The 25595-nt window shown below is 47.3% G+C and overlaps 1 protein-coding gene across 7 annotated transcripts in view; it reads right to left on the bottom strand.

Annotated features, from left to right (window-relative positions):
- Nucleotides 1-25595, bottom strand: part of LDLRAD4 (low density lipoprotein receptor class A domain containing 4) — a 273896-nt gene that overhangs the window by 7788 nt on the left and 240513 nt on the right. For 3 of the 7 annotated variants that reach the window (XM_084511073.1, XM_084511076.1, XM_084511075.1), the window contains one exon: nt 970-1124. In XM_084511073.1, coding sequence (XP_084367199.1) covers nt 970-1124 — 155 coding nt within the window. Of the gene's footprint in view, nt 1-969; nt 1125-3812; nt 4059-4343; nt 4462-4831; nt 5130-25595 lie in introns of those variants that run through there. The other 4 variants (XM_084511077.1, XM_084511078.1, XM_084511079.1 and 1 more) reach the window with 4 other exon arrangements.

Here is a 25595-nt window from a genome sequence, read left to right on the forward strand (position 1 = left end):
TTTTGCAAGCTGTAGTTTCATCTGTAACTAAGTTAGAGCTCCTGGTTATCACAACGATGGGCACCAGGGCTGCCTCCTCTCGAGGAGATGGCTCCTCTCTTTCCTGCACAGCCTCCAAAGTGTTAAGAGTCACCTCAGCAAAAACGTGTTAAAAAGCAACTGGTTTTCAGCCAGATTAGCTCCCTGAAGCACCTCATCACACCCCCGTGATACGGAGCACAAAGGAGGAGCTTGAAACACACAACCAGGATGGAAAGAAGGGTGAGACAAAGCTGCACCCAGCACATCCCACCCAGCAAACTTCTGGCTCCCAAGGCAAGTCACGAGCCCCTTTACTGCTGGGTCGACTTGGGACAGCCTTGGAAAAGCTGGATGGAGATTCAGCCTTCAGCCTCTGGCTCTCTAACAAATCTTGGCCACTCCAGGCCCCTGAGAAGGATCACTTTCCTCCTATTTTCTTGCTGCTTGAATGAAACATAAACATGACGTTCTCCTGGGCAGCTACTGCTCTAGTGTTTTGGATCCAGCAAACTGTCACTGCAGCTTCACAAAGCAGTAATAGCGGTAAAACTCCAAGATATTAGTAAATATCTAAAAAGTCACAACACAAATGTCAGTTCTTCATACCCCAGGTGATCTCCATTTACTCTCCTTCCATTCCCCCTCACACCACAGCAGCAGCAGCTAACAGGACGCCACACCTGAACTTCCAAACACACGATGAAACACGCTACGTAGGGCATAGCAGGGTCTAAGAATACTCAAAGGCAGTCAATTTTAAATTTCCATTCTCATTTTTTTGCCACTGCCAAATCCAAGGGCAGCAACAGAGCTAACTCTAGGAAGAACTGAAACTAACATTGGAAGTTTTTCCAAGAGTTGTGCTATCAGAGCTTCTCTGCAGGCTTGGATGCAGACGAGTACAACACGAGGACAAGGGATTTGGTGGAAGGGTTCATTTGTACTCACCGTCTGCAGAGTTTCTTCCTGTCTTCTGCTCTGGCTCTGCCGGTTGATGAAAGAGCGTGTCGAGAGTTTGTAATGGTTCAACAAGCAGATGATCACTACCACCATAACAGTTATAACCACAATTATGATGATGATCTGAACAAACTCCAGTTCAGCTAAAACAAAGAAAAAGAAAGAAAAAAAAAAAGTCAGTCACAGACAGAATGTAATTCATCAAAGAACAGCCCCAAAACACTCGGTATTTCATCAGAACTGATGCTGTCCGCTTTGCAAAGTTTTGCAAAGAAAATGACGTCCTAAAAAGTATGAAATGTTTCACTTTTCAGCATTGCTAATCAATCAGTATGAGTGGTTACAGGTCAGGTCTAAGTTGAGAAACTTCTTGGTGATCCTTCGCAGCTTCCTTTACAGGAATAAATTCTTCAGCATGAACAATTCCGTTGGGTAACAAAGAACAAAACTTATTTTAAGAGCCACCTGTGACACCAATAGAGGCCAGAAGTCCTGCAGAGAGGACTCAGGACACTGTACCTAGTGCTCCAGTGATTGCTATTCTGCTGCTGGACTCAAACAACAAAACAAAAAAATCAGGAAGACTACAGGAGGGAAACTTTTCTTCATTTTTATCAGCCAAATCGTGTGAAGACCTAAGTCAAGCTGCAAACAGCCTTTTTCTCCTTTTGGATCTACACCAAGTGCCTTCTTTAATTACTTACTTCTCTCCAACTAGAGTAAAATTAACTTTTCCAGGACACTCCCATCCAGCTAAACGGCTAAAAAAAGAGTTCTGGTACTCAAAACCAAGACGTGTTCCACCATGGCTAAAAAGAAACCAGGGTCTTGGCTGTCACACAAGATACGATTACAATGAGCGCCGTCAGAGCCCATCACCTTATCAAAAGTCCCACCTCTGCACAAATACTGAGTATATTTAGAAATGAGTCGCTTGCAGCCACTCTTGCACCCTTCCAGCTCTCCTGGAGCAGCACAGATGAGCAATGTAAGGGAAGAAATTGCCCTTTGGAAGTTACACAGTCGTAGGTACTTCTATGGAAACTGCGCTCGCTGCTCACTGGGGATGCTCTCATCTTGAGAGACAACTCCAGTCACCGGGGGGAGGTCCCCAGTTGTCACGCAGGTAGGAAGCAAAGCAGCAGCAGGAGAGTTACTCAGTTCTCAGCGCTTGGCAAAAACGACCCTGCTTTTGGGCACCAAAATGTGAATCTGGGGGAATCGCTATCAAATTCCTGCTTCAAAAGGCCAACGAGAAAAGAAAGATACCAGAAAAAAAAAAAAGAATAATAAAGCCAAAGCAAACAGAGAAACAAGCCTGTTCTCTCTTATCGTATCTCTTTCATTTGTAGTCATCCTCACCCTCCTGTGCAATACCAGTAGCCGAAGCTTACGCAAACACCACTGTGAAGCCGAGCTAGAAAAACGTCCTTCACGCACAAAATGCAAAACCACCTGTGGCGGAGCTGAGGGAAACCCCAAGGCGGTTTCCTTATTCTCGGGCTCCTTGCAAACAGCGTGACCACCACCACCACTTACAGATGTTCCCTTAGTCAGCACTTTGCTCTGCTTTTGCCATCATCAATGCCCCACATCAGCAATGGCCACTTTTTTTCCTGAGTCACCAGAGGTGTCACCGCCAAGAGATCCAAAGGCAGGAAGCACGGAAATCAATTAAAACCAACCCCCCAAAATAGCGTTGAACTACAAAATCATTTTTTCCTGGCTCAAAAGCGCAGAATACAGGCTTGCCACTGCCGACAACCGCTGCAATTCAGCTTCTCCGGCTACCGAGCACCAAAGGGCTTCTGTACCCCAAACCCTTTTATTCCCCGCTTGGGTCCAACGCAATCCTTCGGACTGGAAGTTGAGGGACTGCTGCTAAAGGGCAACACACGAAGCGAGCAATGTTGATTTAGGCTTTCCTAGAATGCAAAGATCACTGGACTGACACGCTGCTTCTGCATATGCCAAGGGCAGAGTCTTCTAAATTTATCGAGCTCCCAGCGTTTCGGCGGCGGGGGACAGCACCTCTCCTTTGGAAATAGGGGCTCAGGGCCGTCCGCGTTTCCCTTCGGCGAGGGGAGGAATCGCTGGGGACGCTGGGCTAAACCTCGGCCGTGTGCTGGAGTCGCAGGAGGATTTTCCAAGTTCAGCGCTGCCCTGCCAGCACGGAAACGCAACCAAGCATCCTGCTGACGTCCGGGAGGAGGGGAGGACGGCGCTCACCCTCTTCTTCCTCCAGCTGGGTTATGGTGAGGAGAGGAGAAGGAGCAAAGAGAGGCGGGCAGGAGACAGCTCTGTTTGCTGGCACCGCTCAGGGCACTCAGTCACTTGAGTCCCTCGCCCCCCTGCCACACGTGTGGGGTGTGTAACAGCCCTCACAGCCCTGGCACTACCTCCCAGAAACGTATTTTTTTTTTTCCTAATAAGGGCTTTTTCCACCAATAAAGCTGGGGGAGAGGCTTGGGGTGCGAGGCAGTTTCAGCTCCTGCTGTGTGCGGGCTGTGGCACTTACGCCGGGTTTCTTTTCTCTGTGTGTGTGTGTGTGGGGGGAGAGGGGGATTTTTCCTCACAGGGCACGAAAAAAAAAAAAAGGCAGAGTTCACAAAAACGCCTTCAAAAGGGAAAAAAAGCAAGCAGGGGAATTGCCCTGTCAGGGCACTCACAGCTCCGTCCCCCACCAACCCCCTTGTGCCAGGGGTCCCGCACCGCCCCCCGCACCCCCTCCCCGGCACCCTCCGACCCCTCCTGCCCCACGGCGAGCCCCGGGGGGGTCTCTTCTCCCCCAAAACCCCCCCCAAAAAACCCCTTAGCACGCCCGGGGGTACCTCCGTCCGCCACCAGCTCCCTCAGCCGGGCGTCCTTCCCCGCCGTGCCGTTAAGCCGCTGGGCGGCCATGCTGCCGGCCGGGCCCCGCATCACCCGCCCGCCCCGGGCTCCATGCGGGGGCCGCTCCGTGCCTCAGCCCAGCCCAGCCCGGCACAGGGCACAGAGCACAAGGCAGCGGCGGGGCCCGGCCCCCCGTTACCGGCCGCCGGCTGCCATGGGGCGGCGGGGAGCTGATGGGGTGCGGGGGTATAGGGTATGGGGGGGGAGGGGGGTGGTAGTCCCCGCTGCCCTCGGGTCGCGCCTAACCTGGCGAGCGGGGCTGGGTCCCCGCGGGGGTGATCGGGGAGAGGAAAAATAAGAATTAGGAGCGGCGGGGAGAGAAAAGCCAGCCCGCCATGGCCGCCCCCACCCGCACACACAGCCCCAGCCCCAGCCCCAGCCCCAGCCCCAGCCCCAGCCCCAGCCCCAGCCCCAGCCCCAGCCCGCCGTCCCCACGCCAGACCCGCGGGCAGCGAGAGCGGGCAGCTTACCGCACCGCACCGCACCGCGCCGCTCTTTAAGCCCGGCGGCCGCCCGGCGGAGCCTCCTCGCCTTCCTCCTCCTCCTCCTCTTCCTCCTCCCGCCTGCTCCGCTCCCTCCTCCTCCTCCTCCTCCTCCTCTCGCCCCCGCCCTGCCGCCGGCCCCGGCGCCGCTCGCCTGGGGGAGCCCGCGGGGAGCAGGGCGGGAGGCGGGGCGGCCGCCGCCGCTCGCCCCAAAATGGAGGCCGCCTCCCCCCCCCCCCCCCCGCCAAGGAAATTAAAAAATAAAAATAAAAAAGTAGAGGGGGAGGGGAAATGAAAATTGCCACAGGTTTTGGGCTCCCGTTTCCTGCGCGTCCTTAGCACAACTCCCGGAGGCTGCCTGCCCTTTAAAGCCCTCTGCCTGCCCCGTCCCGGCAACGGAGCCGCTTTTTTTTCTGGTTAATTTTCTCCCCGTAGCAAGCCCAGTGATCACCCAGCGCCCTCCTTTCCTCCCATACCTGCTTAACCAGCGGGGCCAAGCCTTCCTCCCAGGTCCTCCTTATTTTCCTCATCTCATGGGAGATGGCCAAACCCCCAGCAAACACTCTGACCATGGGGCGATAGCCACTGCTCCCCACGCACCTCACATCTGCAGACCAAGCCCGTGACTCAAAGTCAAGGAGCAAAAGCCAGGAGGGGAGAGGGCCTCAGAGAAGTGATCCCATTTAGCTCACAGAATCACAGAGTCACAGAATTTCTAGGTTGGAAGAGACCTCAAGATCATCGAGTCCAACCTCTGACCTAACGCTAGCAGTCCCCACTAAACCATATCCCTAAACTCTACATCTAAACGTCTTTTGAAGACTTCCAGGGATGGTGACTCCACCACTTCCCTGGGCAGCCTGTTCCAATGCCTCACAACCCTTTCAGTGAAGAAGTTCTTCCTAACCTAACCTAAAACTCCCCTGGCTCAACTTAAGCCCATTCCCCCTCGTCCTGTCACCAGGCACGTGGGAGAACAGACCAACCCCCACCTCACTACAGCCTCCCTTGAGGTACCTATAGAGAGCAATAAGGTCGCCCCTGAGCCTCCTCTTCTCCAGGCTGAACAAGCCCAGCTCCCTCAGCCGCTCCTCGTAGGACTTGTTCTCCAGGCCCCTCACCAGCTTCGTCGCCCTTCTCTGGACCCGCTCAAGCACCTCCATGTCCTTCTTGTAGCGAGGGGCCCAAAACTGAACACAGTACTCGAGGTGCGGCCTCACCAGAGCTGAGTACAGGGGGACAATCACTTCCCTAGCCCTGCTGACCACAATGCTTCTTATGCAAGCCAGGATGCTGTCGGCCTTCTTGGCCACCTGAGCACACTGCTGGCTCACAGTCTTCTCAGTTCTTGAAAGGCCAACATTTGTTCAGTAAGATATTGTTGCACCGGTGCAGGCAAAGTGACTGAAAACTGGCTGCAGGCTGCTGTGTCCATAGGCGAGGCAAGCGCCAAGCATCCTCAGAGCAATGGTTGGCTCCTGACCTATTTGTGAAGAATTTATCGTCAGGTTTCACATTTCAAGCCCTGTAGAAGCTGAGCAACAGGGCAACAAGTGCCAGATATCCCATCAAAGCAGGCCCACAGGGACCTGCCTCCTTCTCGGATTGCCTGCCTTATCGCTGAGGTGTCACCCCGACCTCAAACCAGCACGGCCGCGCTGGAGGAAGAAAGGGCTGAAGCTCCCCAAGCCGGCTGTGGCGCTCCTCCACAAACCATTACAAGCCTGGCATATTAATGATAAAGCCAAGGGCTGGTTAAACTGGGTAAGTTTTAGGTGAAATTTTATCAAGCCTGTAATTGCTGTTCTGCCTCCTATCTCCTCAGTCTTGACTGTGGAAACAAAAAAGAAAATCATTCTGGAAGCCACAGGACCCAGACCTGCTTTTTTATTTTACTAATAGCAGAGATGGTAATCTGTGAAACAGAAGAAAACACAGCCAATCTTCAGTGACCAAAACTGGGCAGACACCGTTTCTCAACATGACTTTCCCATTTACACTATTTACCGTTTTTTTTTTCCTTCCTCTGCTACTCCGCAGACATTAACAATTATACCAAAAGGTACGAAGCTGGTGAAGAGTAAGAGAAAAGACACGGCTTTGAAACTGGAAAATACAGGGCTGCTTCCCCCTGCCCGCTGCTAGCCTGTGTGGGTGTCGCTCGCCTGGGGAATCTGGGTGCTGTGGGGCTGGCCACAGATCCGATCCGATCTGAAACCAAATGGCTTGCTGCTCGCTGGGTGAGTGATCATAAAAAAGGAGGTGGGAAATGGTGGTGGTGGGACAGAGCGGGAGACCAGGAGAGCCCTTCTGGTGAGGACCTGCGCCTGGGCTGGCTTCAAGCAACCGCAGACATGCACGATGACTTCCCGTGCCCCCACCTCTCAAGCTGCCACCTCCTGGGGTAAACTTCCACCTTTCTGGTTAAATCTGGCGCCTATAGGTTCAGTTTGTCGGAAAAAGTTTCTGAGGAATGACACCACACCAGGAAAAGTAAAAGTGCCTTTCCCATTTGCGGTGAATTCAGGTAACTTACGTGCCCGCACATGCACATCCAGATACATTATGTCGCTGTGTTTAATGTGATGAGGTGCAAGGAACCAAACAGATGGGAGCAGCCTGGAGATTAGTGAGACAAGCGAAAAAAGGCAAGTTTTGGGGAGGGATTTAACGCAGAAGAGGACAGTGTTGAAGGCCTCTAAATTAACTTGCTGTTAAAGCCGTTCTTTAATAGGAAAGATTGTGAAACTGATTTCTATTTTCTTTTTTTTCTTTTTTTTTTTTTTTAATCACCCTTTGCAATCCTCAGCTAAAGACCTGCCTCCAAATCTTGTTTCCTAGAAAAACCCAGCAGTCCTTGATGCACAGCTAGCCACACAGCCCACATGCTTCATGTGCTGGCCACGCATCCGCTAGGTTGTTTTCCTGTGCCGGACACAGGGTTCAGTCCGGGACACAGAATTATAACATGCTGTTTGAAAAGCAGTCACATTTCAGCCCTGACTATCCTCGCTTTGTTTACACTGGCAAGTGACACCATCTACTCGTGAGCTATCCCCACTGCAGGTCTACCCGTCCTCGCACAGGTAATTTACAGCCGTCTCCTCCGGCAGGGTTAAACGCTGCCGTGCTGATCACACCCTGGCCCCGTTTAGCCGGGAGACTGCGCTGCTGGTACCTTTGATGCTCCCATGCCACTGCTGGAAAACAGGTACGGGATTTCCTAGCATTTCCTGACGCACAAGGAATGGGAAACTCTGGGCAAGGGGCTGATGAGCAGCTTGCGCTGCTCAGACCATGGAAACAGCCCTACGAGGGACAAAGAAAACAGGTGGCTGAGAAACAGGTTTCCAGGCAGGTATCCATTATATTGAACACTGCTATACAGCGACTTCCACTTCTTTTAATCATTGACTACCTCAGTCCTCCAGTTAGCTCTATTAAAATCTTGGGAACCAAATCAGCCATGTTGAAAACACCACAACCCCTTCAGTCCTTCATTCTGATCATATTTCACAGCTTTTGGCTTATTTTGAGCTCTAATCTAACCACTGGTTGTAGAAATGAGCCATTTAAATAAGAGAAAACAAGTTAATGCAAGAAAAGGTCACAATGTTTTTGTTTTAATTCCATGCTTATTCAAAGTTATCCCAACAGCAACTGCAATGGAGCAGTGAGCTCTACAGAGTCCCAGTGGCTGTTTCCAAACAATTTCCAGCAAGTACAGGGAAAAATCATCCTTCATTATATATATTTTTTTTAGCCCATTCAAACAGGAGCTAGAGGAGATGCACTAAGGACCACATTAAAAAGCTGAGAGATCGCATCATGCATTTTCTTACCATAGGAACAGATGAAAGTTAAACGAGAGACAGAATTAGCATGGGTGCTAGAATCCATGCATATGCAAGAATCCACCTCCAGCACAAAACTGAAAGCCCTGTTGTAGAAATATAGGTTGCTAAATAAGCTATTAGCAGTATTTTACACACAGAAAAGGAGCGTTCATTCTTGCAGGAAAGCATGCTTTTCGGGGTTACAGACAGTCTCCTGCCAGGTGGATTATTCAGTTCATGAATCTCGACTGCCAACAAACTCCCTGCCAGCCAGGAAAAGAAAACAATGGGCACTTGGCTTCAGATTAACAGGCTATCAAGATATTTCAGTGCTTTCTAAGGTGTAGGGACAGACTTGAAGAAGCCGTATGGTGCAGAAACCCTTTCAGATCACAAGAAAACCCAGAAACTTCGGGTTTAAAAAAAAAAAACAACAAAACACAACACAACAAAAAGGGCAAGACACAGAACCAAGACAAGAAGGGAGAACTGAACCATGATAACAATAAAGTACAGAAAATACAAGCTGAATATGATGAGCTTTCTTTTATTTCTGACATTAATATAATCAGCTGGTTTAGAGATACGAGACTATGCCTCACTGATGTTGCAGTCTAGCGCCTGAAAGCAAAAATGAAGATGGGAACCCGGAAAAGTGGTATCCAAAGAAATTTGGGGGAGAAAAAGAAGCAACGTAATGCACTATTTGAGGTCCGTGATGCCAGAAAATGTTTTTTAAAGCCCACAATGCCGATACAAGCTGGTATAAACATTAAAGAGTGAATAAGGGAAATACATTGATACTGAAAAATGGGTCTATGAGCAAAAATCAAGTAATTTTCTTCCTACACTTTCATCCTATGGTTTTCTCATCGTTTGTCTTGCAGCATTTGCATACATGCTGTCTGGATGTGTAATCATAAGGGAAATTAACCCTGGATAACCCCATGCGGCAGCACGTTTACAGATTTTGCTGCAGAGAAAACAACTCCAGGAATAAAATTGGGGATGTTCAGCCCATCGGAAATCAAGTGAGTCACACACATGATAGGTCTGAAGGATGGGAAAATCTCTTTATGAGAACAGGCCATTAAACATTACAATCGAGCATAAAATTGCTCTGCCACAGTATTTTGTTTTATTTGCATTGTTAAATTTCTTCTTCTAACAATAATGGATAGTTTATAGCACTAATGATTTATACAAAAGGAGCTGCGCAAATGAATCCCAAACGGGCAGCTTCTTTCCTAAGAATTGTAGACTCAGTTTCCTTCAGCATGATCGCAAATCGGTGACTCACACAGATTTCGCATCTGCCTCGGGATACAGCGGCGCGGCTTCTAACGAGGTTTCATGATGGATTAAGGTCCTATGGTGCAAGAGAGGTGTAAAAACTTAGGCAAATTAAAAAAGGCATACTGCATATCCACCAATTTCCATGGCGCAATAAGCAGAGATGCTTTGCCATTAACAACTGTTATCACTGAGACCTGTTTGACTGTTTTACTAAGTGCATTGCTTCTGGCTTAGATGAGAATACATTGTTTGTATACAGATCATTTATGTCCACGCACACACACACGTTTCTCCCTGGTAAATCAATATAATTGATCTGGAGAAGGGGTCACAGTTTAAGAGTGTTTAAATTGGTCTGCACAACACATTCACCTCATCTGCAGTGCACCCCAAAAAACGGATGGGGACTGAGATTTTTAATGTGCACAACGATTGGGATTTGCTATGGCTTATAACCTATTTTATGATATAACTGAGTGTCTTATTCCCAGCCCCCAGCACCCCAAAACTGTTAGTCAAGTCCCCTCAAATCAGAAGAGGAGGATAAAACAACACTGGGATAGCCTTAGATCCTATCTTCACAGCATTTCTTTGACCTCTGAGTCAACACGGAGATACTTGTGAACAATTCCAGCAGCTGAAGCTTTCAAGAAGCCACCCAGTTTGCAGTACGGCCTGGAGAACTGGCAGCACTTGGAATAAGAACCGGATCCAGTCAAGTCTCCTCAGGCCAGCAAAAGTGAGAACAACTGCGGGTATCATCTATTCAGCTCACGGGGAAGCGACAGGAAGCTCCTCATCGTGCACTTCTCTTCTGACTAATGGCCTGAGCGAGTGCAGACCATAATCCTCACATCAGAGATGTGAGCCTGGAGACGGAGAGAAAGTCCACAGAGAATCCCGCTGTCTCGGGATGCTTCCTGCAGGTTTGCCATAACCACTTGGCATCAGCCAAAAATGTGAAGTGGAAGGATACTGGGAAGTATCCGCGTGCGATCGCTGCTCTCGGTTGTGTCTTTTGATGTGCCATCACGTTCCTCAGCAAACAGCAACGCTTCCCAACACAACATCTCAGAGAAAAGAGGGAATTAGGAGAGCGAGCTCCACGGCCGGTGGGAATCGCGTCCCTCCCTGCTGCCTCTGAGAAGCACACCTTTGGGTAAACACCCAGCGAAATGACAACCGGGCTGCAGAAGCTACCAGGCTATTTTTACCAAAGCCGAGCGTTTCATTTTGTGTAAAGGCCATAAAAATTCATAAGCTTCATGCTCTGCGTTTAGAGAGAAAAGCCTGGTAACGCAGCATGCAGACCACATGGTTTCCAACATTACCATGAATGGTCCACGTTCCTCAGCCTTCTGACATGTTCGCGGGGATGGTGTTTACACTGACTCGTTCGTAGTACATCATAGCACATTTTAATGATTCAGTTCAGCTCCGACAAAAGGAAACATCTGCCATAATTTCTTCTTTCGTGAACTTTATCGCGATTAAAAATCTGACGTTTCACCAGCCTGTGTGCCAAGCGAGAAGCACGCCAAGTTCGGCGCTTCCCAATACATACAAATGCGTGCAGCGTGAACAGCTAGTACCAACAGCACTAAGCCGTCACTGCCTTGTCAGTTCCCACCACAAAAGAGAAAAAAGATCACAGTTTGTGGGCAATAATTTCATAATCTTGATCTGGTTTCCGTATGACACAGTACAAGAGAGAGAAAGCAAAAAAAAAAAAAAAAAAAAGAGAGAGAGAGAGGGAGAGAGAATGCTTCACAGCTCTGTGTGATGACAGCATTGGATTTCTATGTCTTGCCCTATTGCAGCCAGAAAAATATTAAAGCAGCATGTCAAAACTGGTGTAGCTTCTAAAAAAAAAAATGATTTCCTAACATCACTTGATGGACAGCACCCTAGCAACGTGAGAGGAAGCTGGAATCCACATCTCCTTCACACAACATGAAGCCAGTCCCACCCGTTTTTGGAAGAGGCAGCGGCATCTCGCACCTCGGTGCCTGCACCCTGCCCCTCTCTGCACCCGTGCAGCACCACCACCGAGCACAACCTCGCCGAGTCCAGCCACCGCACGCCGTCTGGACGCCGCTGCCCTGTGAAATTTGGGCTGCTGGGCCACTTCTGATGAGGACACGGAAGCTCCTGTATCACAAAGGTGCATTGCCCGTGGCTGTCCAGCAGCGCACAGGCAGGTGCCCTTCGCCAGTGAGAAAGAGGCAGGCCCCAAACAGCTGCAGTGGTGTTTTTCTGTCTGCGACAGCAAAAAAGCCAAATTTGCTTGAAATCTCATCAGACACACTGGGAGCTGACAGCTAATGCATCTTACAGGCGGTTGGCTGGTATTTTTGGACGGCAGGCTGCCTTCCAAACTACTTCATCGCATGCTCCCACTCGGTACGGCCGTACATCTGACACTGCAGTGATTCACCAGCAGCCTCTCGGTGTAAGCCCGCTAGCGGGGTACTGTTACACCCCGTTTGGGCGGGACACAACCTCCTGTATGGCCTTCCTTGTGGAGCAAAATACCTGTTTTCAGGGTTATGGAATAAATGCAATCTCCTGTGGCGTGTAAGATTATGCATCCACACGTGTGCCAAAGCAGTATGAAGCACGTTGACCCATGCTCGCTTCCACCTGTGACCCGACGGGGGCTGCAAAAGGGCTAATGCTTCACATTTGACCAAATCGTTGTTTTTTTGGTTAAAATCCAAAGCACGGTTTTCACGTGCGACGCCCTGCCACCAAGACCCGCGCCGCGCGTTTGTGCAACCACCTGCAGGCAGCCTTGGCTGCTCACCCCTCCGCTGGGGAGCGAGGGGCAGCTTCACCCGCCGGGAGACAGGCTATTTTTACCACGCTTAGGCCGTGCTGTCACAACAGCAAATCCCAGTGGCAGATTTACCAAAAGCACTAAGGGGATTTGTCCGGGATTGCAGGACGCCCGGCATCCTCATCTGCATAATAGCTCCGAGCAGGCTCCGGGCCATTCACAAGTCCCAGACAGACGTCGGGGGGAGGCTGCGTGGTGGTTCGTGAGCACGGTGTACACGTGGTGTGCGCGGAGCTGGGACGTGTCCGGGATCTGAAGCACGCTCGGGCCACCTGCACGCAGCGTCTCGTCCTCCCTATACGCCAGACTTCACCCAACACCTGCTTATATAGGTCAGAAATGTTACGATGCGTGCACGCCCCCGCTGCCGCCTGCCTTGCCTGAGCACAGCAGCCCTGGAGGACGACACGTGCGAACTTGCTGTGGCAAAGAGCCGGCCACGGGTCTTTGAAATCAGACCTGGGAGATGAAATAGTGTAAAGAAACGGCAATGTGCCTCCTGAGCCTGCTCAGAGGAGCAAAGAACAAGGTTTTAGCACCGTGATGCTAACATCCACTGCTTGACATATTGGTGCACGAGCAAGAGAAACCACGTCCTGAAGCATCAGCACGGCACAGGAGCCAATTCTCCTGTTGATGCAGCCTCAACCAAGTGTGGCGCAAACTCGTAATCATCCACACCACAAAGTTCACACCACACAGCAAGAGCTCCCTGCTCCACCCCAGCTCTGGGGTCCTGCTCCCCTCGCTGCCATCGGGACACACGATGTCCTTGCAGGAGGGAGCCCAGAGCATCCCCGCCGGTGGCAGGCGAAGGTGGAGAGCTGTTGCCATCCAGTGCTGAGCAAGCACAGCACGGCTGAGCTGCATGGCACTGTATCAGCACAGGTTTGCTAAATTCATTAGAAAAGGCACACCCATTACAGCGCTCATCCTGTTGGTATTTTAGCCACATCACATACCTTCACCTTGCTGTCGCTGCGTGCCGTTGCTGTTTTACACGCAGAAGACGGTAAGAAGGGAATTGCTCCAGCCAAGACCGTGCATGTGAGGAGCACGAATCTGTCACTCAGCCCAAACTGGCTCTCGGCCTGGATCTATCCTTGTTTGGGCAGACTGCTTAGACATTTTGAATGTAAAAGGGCTGGGGCATTTTCCCTTTGTGTCCTCTCATATTTCCTGCTCTCAAAGCACAGGCTGTAACTTTTTGTTCATGGTAGGTGTCTTCCTCAGAGCCAACTTCAGCCTGAATACCTCCAAAAATTCAGGAAGGTGGTTTTTGTTTTGTTTTTCACTTTATGAGTCAAGAGCTGTGGTTCCAAGTATTAAATCTTAGAACTTCAAGGGTCTGTTTTTCTGCTTAAAAGAAATAAAAAAAAGTTGTTCTTTTTTTTTTTTTTTTTTTTTTTAAGTGTGAATTTACTTCACGTAAAGAACTATCATTCCCAGTTTCCAAAATGTTCGTGTTTTACCTTTTCTGCTGTACTTCTTCAGCTAATACCTTACAATTCTGCCTACAATAAAGTGGTTTTAGCTTCTCTCTTGCCTACACGTTTTGCCATCTCTAACACGGCAGCACTGCAACCCATTTGTTTTCTCAGTGCATCTTTCAGCATCACTTGTACTTCACAGTGCAGATGTCTAATGCAGATCAAGGCAGGCACTGCAGTATATTCTGTTCCAAAAGACATCCCCACCTCCTCATTTGTTTTGCAACATGGCTATCAAAGCATTAAGTAAATAACATAATAGTTAGCATATACCCATTGTTTTACATATTCCGAACGGTTTGGTGATGTTACTTAATTTCTTCAAATGCTCCCCCTGCAAAGTAGATACAGAGGCAAACATTTCAGATGGAAGGAAACCGAACAGCAGCTACACGGCAAGTCAATAGCTACACTAAATAATCCAATTGACAGCTCTTACTCGATTTCCAGAGACAGTATTAATCCCATTTATAAGGAAGAAACAAACAAACAAACAAAAAGTGCAGACCACCCTCTGCAAACAACCGAAACACAGACTAAACTTTGATCACTTCTTTTTCTCCGTGAGCCTCAGCCCTTGATCCAAAGCCCAGGTTCTCTCCCCTAGCAGTCACACACCCACACGGCTCACTGGTCAATGCAATCTTCAAAGTTTCCCATCTTGAACAATTTATTTTCAGGAACAAAGCCTGGAAGGGGTCCAAAAACCCAGTGTGGGTTGGCAGCGGCTCAGGATGCTGTCTAGGTGCGTCTGGCTTGCCCAACTAACAACTCTTTCCACTTCCTCCACTCCTCAGAGCACATTTCTATTTTGCTGTACTGCAGGCAAGCCAGGCATTAATTTCTCTTCCTTCATTTCTAAAAAGGCTACCAGTTTCTCCCACCAGATCCCCAGCTTTATGGGCTGTCAGACATTCGGATTTTTAGCTGGTGGCTGAGAATCCGATAGCGAACGTACAGTTTAGGATTTGAGGCTGGGAAAACAATTTCCCAAAATATCTGCGTGAATGTAAGGCAGAGCTACACCACCACATTATAATGGTGAGTATTCTTGCTCGAAATGGAAGTGCTAAACTTCAAGCATGACTCCGTGCCTGAGACGATCCAAAAAACTTCCGAGCAGCCGGGCTCGCTCGCTGCAGCGCAGGCAGAGCAGCCGTCACCTTCCCTCTCCTCTTCCCCCTCCAGGTAGCACCACCACCACACGGATTTGTCGTCCAGCCCGGCTTTTTGAAACAAATTCCACTCGATGCTGCCACTGGGACAGTTTCCCAGCTGCTGCCCTCCAGTTGTTACATCCCGAAATGGGTCCCTCTGAAGATTATTACCCTGATTTTTCATGTGCCGCAACACAGAGGGGAATAAACATGAACGTGAACCCAGCAGTATTGTTCAAACAGCAAAAAATCCTCCCCTTCCCTCCTCCTCCTCCTGCTTAAAACTGCAAAAATTAAATCCATAAGGGCATTTATAGAGAACGTCTTATTTAGGGAACAAAACAGAAGTGACTGACACAGTTATTTGTCATTGCTGGTAAATAAATTTGCGCGGCTTACGCTGTTTACCCTGGAGTACCGGCGGCAGATCCATTCGTGATGCATTAGAAACGAGCCTCAATGACAAACTTCAGCCCTCCGCTCTAGCAAAGCTGATGTATTGACTAGACAGGTAGATATTAGGTACTCTGACTGTCTGGATGCTATGGAAATCGCGCTGCACGCGTCTGACCATTGTCAATGGCAGAAGACAAGTACCAGCCTCATTCTTATTCCAGCCAGGAAAAAGGCCTCGTCTGCATTAGCCTTTTTACTGAAAGGCTGCCATATTTGTCAGTTCAGACGCGTGTAAGATAAGCTCCTTCCCCGTTATCTAATATTTCACCAGGCGGTGGAAACGAAGGATAAGCAGAACCTAATAGTCTATGTGGGCAGGAGATCTTGAATGCTGTCGAGCTCAGCACAAGGCTTGGATGCCCGAGACGAGGGGAAGTTTACGGCAGAAGCTAATCACTTCATTTCGAAGAAAAAAAAAAAAAAAAAGAAAGAAAAAAAAAAAAAGAAAAAAAAATCTCACAGGGATTTGGAGAAACTGCTATGACTTATCCTGGCTACGCAGCACGCCAGAAGACAAATGTAAAACCCTCGGTGCAGTGTTACGCTCGGCGCGGCTCCCTCCCCGTAACGTGGGCACCACTGGGCTAAAATTGCAGCCCAGGCAAGGAGGATTAAGGGGGGTGGGGGGAGCCTGAATCCTCAAGTGAATCTTGCAACACCATTTTTTTATTTGTATTTTTTAACCACGCAGGGAATCGGGAGGTAGCAGAAACCACTTCATTCAAAATGATCTGTTTCACGTTGCTGGGAAAGAAAAGGGAAGAGGGAGCAGCCAGGAAATGGTGCCACGTACAGTCTTGTAGCTGGCCCACAGAGTCACCGAAAATCCCCAGCTGGAAGGGGCCCACAAAGATCACAGAGTTGTTCAGGCTGGAAGAGACGTGTAAGATCATCCAGTCCAACCTTTAACCTCGTACTGACAAGTCCACCACTAAACCGTGCTACTGAGTTCTGCATCTCCACGTTTCTTGAAGACTTCCAGGGATGGTGACTCAACCACTTCCCTGGAAAGCCTATTGCAAAGCCACATGACCCTTCCAGTGATGAAATTTCTCCTAATATACAACCTAAACGTCCCCTGGCGCAACTTGAGGCCATTTCCCTTCATCTTATCACTTGGGGCTTGGGAGAAGAGCCTGGGGAGCCTGTCGCAGTGCCCGAGCACCCTCTGGGTGCAGACCCTTTCCCTAACCCCCAGCCTGACCCTCCCCTGTCCCAGCTCCATGCCGTTCCCTCGGGTCCTGAAATGCAAAAACGAGAGAAAGGCTATGGCGGCTTTTCAAAATGTTTTAGTTTCGCTGTTCATTTCATAAAATGCAGAAGAGTTTTACCTAAAAACTGGGGGGAAAAATACAAACTGATGGTCTGCCTTCACCCATACAGTCTTCCATCTCTGTCAGTGATTTTCACACAAAACTATGGCGAATGTGTTCAGTTATCTGTTGCTACATCACCGCTGGATCCCAGCCGCAGGGGCAACACAGCCTCACGAGCATCTGTGGTAGGACTGAATTAAAAGTTTCTGGAGAGCAGTGCATTTCACGTAGCCATACACCGCAACCCCTTCCTCCTACTTCACAGTCCTGCTACCACTCAAAAGTTCACATAGAAATAAATAATCTTATTCTCTCTGCTTTTTAATATTCTTTTAGATATTCTTTTTTTTTTTTTTCTTCAGTTTTTCTAAGCCTTGATTAGACAGCCATGTCTACTTTAAAAGCAGTCTCTTGCAAGTCCATTCTCTAATGAAACAACTGGGGCAGAATGGCTCTCTGTTAATGTTACATTTAGTCATTAAAAATGTGCATTTGTGATCCTAAAAGCTGCTAGAGGCAAAACACAACAGCGAGATACACACTCGGATTTACATTCAGTTTCCAGCCTGGTAGATTCAGTGAAACTAAAATTAACATTTCCACCTTTTATATGCATTTAAGGACAAATATACATTGAACTACCGCTGCTGTACACATTTGAATCATCTTGCAGCAGAGGACTAAATGCCTTTTCAAAAACCTAAATAATTTAGCATCATAATAGTGTGAAGTGTGTGAAGACACTTTTATATGCTACTGCATTAGACCTGGGGTACAGAACAGGAGGTGTCGGCACCTTAAAGCATGGCTTTTGCTGGAAATACACATGGCCAATAGATATGGGAACAAAAACACTTGAACCGGACTGAAAACCATCACTAAATACTACTAATAGATAATCCAACTCATTATAATAACAAATAATCCAAACTATACAGTGCGATCTTTAATTATGAAGAACTACAAAGACCCAAAGGGTTTCCCATTTCTCCCATGCTTGTTAAACACCATATTGGTAAAATGAGTTCATTCGCACTATTTGTTTGGCTTGCAGGAACACAGAGATCCTTCAGTCTAGAATCACAGCTCCAGTGGCCTGGGCAACATGTAATTAAAAAAAAAAAAAAAAAGATGGTCCTTATATCTACAGTCTTGAGGTCTGGAACTATGACAAAAAAGATGAATTGCTTGTAAAACGGTAGGAATAAAATGCTCCCATCCACTGTGCAAAAAAAATCTGGGTATTCTCAGCTCTTCAGCTGCCTAAGTGATAAGAACCCAAACAAACCCTGAAGGAAGCCTTATTACGATTTTGACAGCAAATATTATTTCCCATATATCAGGTAGCATCTAGTGAATCACCAAGACAACTTGCTCTTGTACTAGCACAAACTCCAACCGAGCCACAGGCAGGAAACACACAGCCAGACTAAAGAGGTAAGAGAAGAAATGAGCATCCACTGCATTTTCTGCATTCCAGGTGCTTTGTGCTCTCTTTTTCTGAGCAGGAAAAGAAACAGGGAAAACAAGGCCTAAATACTACCACAAATAAAGCTATTTACTCCTAATCCTGGAGTATTTTTTGGTGTCTCAAAAACAACACCAGGAAATAATTAAAGGCTTAAAAAACAAAAAAAATGCAATCTGAGAGGTTCAAACTCAAGTAAAAGCAAACAAACTAGATGGACACATAGTTCAAATATTGTGGTCATAGTACCTAGCAATCCTCTTCACCACCAGCAGCTGGAAAAAATAAAACCACCAAGAAACTGCTTACATTTTCTTCTATCACCCAGCCTTTGCTTTCCTTCCAGGCTATGCAGACCAGGAACAGCAAACTACACCTTGTTTTCCCATCGCAGTTGGCAAAATTCACAGCCCGGCTTCAAATAACTACTGACAATTTTCTTCACGACTCCTTGAAACAGGGAGCCTTCAATAATTTGCTCCTGCAGTGCCAAGCAGAATGCCAGAAAGAAAAGGAAAAAAAAAATAAATCCATAGAGAGAAGCAGAGATGAATCGAAACCAAACTAGGATTCAATCTAAGAAAGTGAATAAATAAATAAATAGATACATAAATAAAGTGAGGGACCGTATATAAAAGCAAACAGGTGAGACGAAGCATGCACCAAAGCAGGTGCCTGGAAGTGATGACCTAACGGGCTCTTCCGGCTCTATAGCTCAGGAGCTCCTGGCACAAGCGCCCTGTCTGCAGCATCCCTGCACTGGGAAGAAAAGTCTCTCTATAGAGCTCATTCATTAAAAAGTGGCTCTTCAGGCTACAGTAAGACAATAACTTAGGAGCGCTAGATTCACTTTGTGCTTTGTTGCTGAGGAGAGCAGAAACAAACTTATGGTTCCTCTCCTACAGTGTTTTAAAAGCAGAATGCAATTTCAAGGGCAGATCAAAGTTAGACTAATTATTTCCTTTCTGCATATCCTATAACGAAGTGTAACAGGTCACTAGGGAAGGGTGAAACAAAAGATGAATCTATTTTCACACACTAACAACAAACACGAAGAAACAAGGACCTTATTTATATAATAAAAAGATGCATAAGGGAAAACATCAAAGCCTGTATTAAATATACAAGCCCACAAATTTATCACCAATGGTGCCTAAATAACTAGGGAAATAATCTGGCCCTTCTCTTTCTTCACACTTACTTCAAATTGCACATAATGCCGAGGTGATTAAATCCTTCAAGAGCCTTTAGCGCTACTGATCAGGAGGGTTTGGTAATTCTAGTATTGCCCACTTGAAGTTAATCCTGTGACTAAAAAAACTACAGCTTTTCCATTGTTTTGTGTTGTTTAGAAACATCCAAATTTACTAAGGCCGTACCATAAACATTCAGGCTGCAGTCAGGAAGGCTAGAAACATGCTTTGTTGTAATTTTTTAATGAAACTTGACATTCTGTTTTGAACAGTTCCAGGAACCAGGGCTATAAAGTACTCCAGCTACCGTGAGAACTGAAGAGTGGTCAAGAATATGATTTGCCCCTGGAAACTCGCAGAGGCCAATAGTTGTTGTACTGCATTCGTTCCTCTCTAGGAAATCTTGGCAGGGTTTTTGCTTATGTGACTGTTCCTTCGTCCTTTTCCCAGGTTACCTCAAGCTGCTGGTGGAGAAATTTGGAGCTTTCGGGGGAGAAAACAGCATGCGAGGCTGGTGTTTTGTCCGTCGTGATTGCGCCAGTGCCCTCCACAGCATATTCTCCAGCATTTTTACCTCACCCACTGCTTCAGAGTACCGCCGCCAGGTACGACGACCCCAGCACACGGGGACTCTTACAGGCAGCATACAATACAAAATGGCATCTGTCAGGGTCAGGCAATTGCCCGGTTTCTATAGACCCATTTAACTCTCCAGGATTCAGAAGAGAGCGTTTAGTCTATGAGCAGTATTGCTTTTTCTTTCGAGATCTTCCCCAGGAAAATGTGCTCTTGGAGGAGGCACTTTTTTCCCCTCAAAGGGCGGATGAGGCTCCCTGGAATAGGAGGAGAAAGGGAAATGGCCTTTTCCAAGGCAGAAAACCAGGGATGTTCTGAAAAATTCCTCCTGAGCAGGGCAGAGTAAGGAGGTGACACAGGGAATGGACACGAGAGGGACGGAGGGATGGTCGCAACTGCAAGGAGCACACGGCCATCGCCATCAGCTGGGCTTTCAGAAGGGGCAAGATGTGCAGTCGTGCAGGAGTAACACCTTGTGTATTTGTTGCTCTTTTTGTTAAGGAAAGGCTGTCACCTGGCTGCATGGCCCAGGCCGAGTGTGCGGCGAGGGGTACAGCCTGGCACACAGCAGTCTGACTGGCACACCTCAGGGTCTACAATAAACCTCGGAGCAAACCCAAACTCCTTCTCCATTTCTACACACAAATAAAGAGCCTTTTATTTGCTGAACACTGCCTCTTTTTCTTTTCTTTTTTTTTTTTCTTTGTAATGAGCGTCCTTTTACCGTTCCTTGACGAAGAGTACAGATACAGGCATTTCTCACCCACACAGTACTCAAATGACTTTCAAACCTTTGTGTTAGCTTGTCATTTTTCTGCAGCTTTCACACCCCTATTGATACAAAGCTTAGACAAACCCTGAAAACTAAGGATCTCTCCAGACATGTCTAGACTCTCAGTTCAACAAGGCACAATATTTTTGAACTCTCTAACCTTTATGGGAGGTGACCAAAGCCAGCTCAGACAGACTAAACTGACACACCGCCAGCTAATACCCTGAACACCTTAAAATGCAAATAGCTCTAATCTTATTAAAAATGATGCAATTCACCCCACCGCAACAGCACGAGGGGGAAGGGAAGCAAAACGGTAACATAGGCCACTGTTCTCATCAGACAAACAAAGCTGTAACGTTTATGATTTTTTTTCCCAATGATTATTAAAGAAGTCTGAGAACGAGGAATTATTATTTTCTTTTAATCCGCGTTGAGCCCGGTAAAAGACTGTATCTAGGCTACGCGTGGGAGGTGAAGAACTGCCACCATCTCCCAAAGACATGACTAATACAAGATTTGGTAAGGCAGAAAGACAATGCCAAGTCTTTCCTCATGCAGCGCAAGCTGGATGAAAGCAAGTATGTAGGAAGGCAGCTAGATCATGCCAGTGTGGGCTCACGCTGCACCCGCCATTATAACACAGGCACCTGACTAACTCCGATAGAGCAAACAATGTAGAAATGCAAGAAAAAAGTCACTTTTTGCAAGCCAGAGCTTTCATGTTATCCTGCCTCCTCCCCCAGAGGTGGGACAGCAGGAAACGCACGCTCCCAGGTAACATGGGAGCTGGGCAGTTACAGGGCAGTTCTTCCAGCAGAAGGACCTATTTATGCCATGGGTGCTGGGAGCCTCGATTTCCACTCCTACAGGGCTAACACCGCAGACATAAGGTAAACAAGGACTAGCAAAAACTTCTTGGTTTTGATGGGGCTACTCATAATTAGTAGTGGCGAGAGAACGCTGCCCTGGCTTTCCGCATGCCCTGCCAGCAGAAAGATTTCCAGCTTCCTCCCAGAGACTCCAGAGCTTCAAGGGAGGTTGCATGACTCCGAGCCTGGGATTACTCACATTTCTGGGTATCCCATTTACTCCTTCTCCACTCCTTCACCTTCTTCTCCAGCAGAAATGTACGAGCAGCCAGAGCTGTCCAAGTATCAAAAAGGGCATGGAAACTAATGCAGTACCAATGGGAGAGCTGTTCTAACTTCTGTAGATCTTAATTCTCAGCTTTGCAAAGAGCACAGCCCCCAAAGCACAGATCCTACCACAAGAAAGACCTGTCAATAATAAAAAACTAATCGTACTATAAACCCTGGGGCATCATCAAGCATTCATTTGCCTTCAAATCATGGATTACAGTTCAGCTGGGGTAAATCTCTTTTCAACTGAGGTCTCAAAGTAAAACAAAACATATCACCTGACACAAAACGAACCAAACACCTTACAGCCTACAAATGCGGTCCCAGCCTAAGACACACAGACCCGTGGTTCTGTCTGCCTGGGATCATATGAGCATAAAGGCTTACTGTAAACCATTCTCAGATGAGCTTTCCCATGCCATTAAACAAATGCTAAGCAATCTGCTGAAAGCCCTGCTTCAAGTTGGATCACAAACAAAATGATTGAACAATCCCTGCAAGTTACCTGGGTTTTGCTGCTACTCCAATGGATTTGAGAGGAGGGATCTGGTGAGGGTCTGCCAGTCATCAGGCAAAGAGCCAGCACGAATGGCAGCAATTAAGGGAGACCTGCAGGGAATAGTCAGGATCTGGAAAAAAACCTCCAGGATGAGAATGGGAAACACAGATGTTTGCCTGCAGCACACTAGCTGGAAAGACCCTGGCTGAAGTAGCTGCTGATCTTCTGAAGAGTTTCAAAACTGAAAACAGGCAGCACAACTGGCTTTCTGTCATGAAAGTTGTACTAGATCATAAAATGGACCAATTCTATGAACAACAGCAACAAAAAATTATGCCATTGTGAGACACTTTGAGCAATACCTATGCCATGGCTTGTTTTTCTAGCTTACACAGAGGCCCGGCTGCAGAGAACCTTGGGTGGTTACTGCTGGTTACTACTTAGTGCTATCAATTCCAGGCTCTCATAGCCTCCAAATTATTGCTGAGTGTCTTTGAAGTCCAAAAATAAGTCCTTGTTCCTGTCACCATTCAGACTGCTTTGAAGATCTTTCTCCTGCAGGATTGGAGTATTCACATGAAGCAGGCCAGGACTTTATGTTGATTTTAGTCTCAGGTTGAATCGGCAAATGAAATGGGAAATCTAAGTGCATGGTGGAGCACCAGGACAGCAAGGCAGGAGGTTTAGGATTTTCTTCACAGCCCTGCTGGCTCCACAAAATCTAAACCCAGCTCGAGTGACAACACTGTTGGAATAGGATCGTGTAAAAAAGGAGGAGACGGGAGGGCTTCTAGTTACAAGCCCCACCTTCAAATTGCTAGAAAGACTTGGGTCAGTCATTCCTAGTCAATAACCTAAGACCCCTGGTGCAGAGCTTCACCCAGGGAAAGAATTTTGCTCACGTCTTTTGCTCCTCTTCTTTGGCTCTGGCCCCAGTGCAGCACTGCTGACTGTCTAGCTCCCATCATCAGGCATCTGGAGACGGGAAATTGGAGAGGCACCACGGTACTGGGACGTTAGAGCTGCCAGCGACAAGAGGCAGGAGATAAGGTATCTCCTCTGCAAACCCCCATGACCACACTCAGTAAATCCACGTGGATGATCATCTCTGTACCACAGAGAAGGAAAAAGATCTAAAAAAATCTTCTGAACACTGAAAGGGGAATTGGGAAATGTTGTGCCATTTTCCTTCATGCTGCTAGCTCACTGAGGTCACTGAGTGCAAAGGAGGGACGGTAGATAGACCACAGATGTTCTGCATGGCACGCACCGCTGCACCTCAAAGCTACAGCATCGGAAAAAAACAAGAACCGTAATGACACTTGCAGTGTAACAGTTTTGAGTGCTGTTACTGCTAGCCCTCCACCTTTGACACCTGCCAGGGATGGCGTAGGGCAGAAGGAACTCTGGTGATCACCAGATAACGCAGAGGAGAGGCCTGGGCATTCCACGTGTGTCTGTGATATGAAAGATATTTTTTTCCCCTTTAGGCAATTTGCTTGGATCACCTCACCAGCTCCTATGAAGGGGATGTAAGTCATTTTTATGTGCACACCACCTACTGAACCATCACAGATGACCTGACACAGCCCTTCACAGAACCAGATCCATCAGCTCCTTTGGGCTGGAAGAGCCACAGGAGGTGCCCAGTGCAGCACACAGCCCAAAGCCCAGCCAGCACTGAGCCCAGACCAGGCTGCAATTTATATTCTGACAATTGCACTGACTTTAAGAAATGCTCTTCACCTCAGGACAAAGATAGAACTGGTCTAGTTTAAACCAATTATTGTCTAAAAAGACATTGAATCAGTATTTCTTGGGTCTAAGTAAGGCTGGCAGGGGTTTTTGTAAACAGGCCATCTTGGCAACTGGAAATACTTCTCCTAGCATGAGAGTACTTAAAGACTTCATAAAGGTATACAGGAATTGTCTCTTACCTGTCTCTTACACAGCCTGTATGAGCGAATAATCCTTCAGACAATGTAGGTTAGACCTGCTTCTTGAAAGGAATAAGCTACACCAGCATTTTTTTTATTTTTTTTTTCAATCATTTCATCTACCATCCAGTTTCTGCTGGCACAGCTGAATGTGTTAGGGGAGTGATTTACGCACAGCCCTCGCTGACGTACCAACATTTTCCAGTGCAGACTAAGCTGCAGTCATTAACTAAGAGAAGGTTTGAGTACAACAAGTTTAAAGGAGCTCCCCAACCAGTTCAGAAATACATGTCAGGCAATTTTTAGATGCACAGCAAACAAGTCACTGATAATCCTCCTTTTGCAACTAAGACTTGCCTTTCAAGAGGTTCAATGCTGTCATTGTGGTCAGTTTCAGAAAAGCACCTTGTGACATTTAAGATTACCAAAAATTAACAGTTCTGGAGGAGTGAGGGAAAATTTTAGCAGTAAATCACACAGCTTTAGGTTCTGAGGAATGCCAAGCATTTTACCCTTGAGTTTGCTTTAACGTGGTGTGGATATAATCAGTTTGAGCAGGTTTGATACCTGAAGAACTCTCCAAGTAACATAAAATCACGCGTTTTCAGACGTGCACCTACTGCAACAACTCTGCTCGTATCCCTTGCACAAGGGTAAGCAATTTTCAAAACTCGGTAGTTCAGAGCTGCAATTGTCCTCCTATGCAAAGGATTCCTGAAACTGAAACACTTTTTTTTTTTTTATTTTAAGGAAATAATTACATGTGCTTTTGTTATTTTCCTTACTCTGCTCTCACCGCTGATTCCAGGGGGTTTGTTTTCCCTTGCCCAAAATGACCCATTGCCGCTATCACAAGCTAAAATTACACATAGCCGGCACATACACTGAGAAATATGAAGAATCATTTTTAATGGGATTTGCTTTTTAAAGGCAAAACAGCAGTTACAAATCAGTTGACCTATTTCTGCTATAACTTATCATACTTAAACAAACGATCCAAAAAATGCTCTTCGGAAAAGAAAAATCACCTCAGAAACTTAACTGTGGTAGAGAAAAAGGTAAAGACACCATTACCTACTGAACTCTTCAGGGGAAGGAAAATTGGTAGTAGGAAATAGGACTAGCTGTAATAAAAGGAAGAAAAGACAGGAAAAGCTTTGGAAGATCTGGGTCATCAGGATGGTATTTCCACCTTTTTTCAGAGCTAGGTCGCAACATTCCCAGGTTGAGGAAAACCCTGTGGTGGGCTTGGCCTCATGGCAA

The sequence above is a fragment of the Aythya ferina genome, assembly GCF_964211825.1.
Source record: "Aythya ferina genome assembly, chromosome: 2".
Lineage (NCBI taxonomy): Eukaryota > Metazoa > Chordata > Aves > Anseriformes > Anatidae > Aythya > Aythya ferina.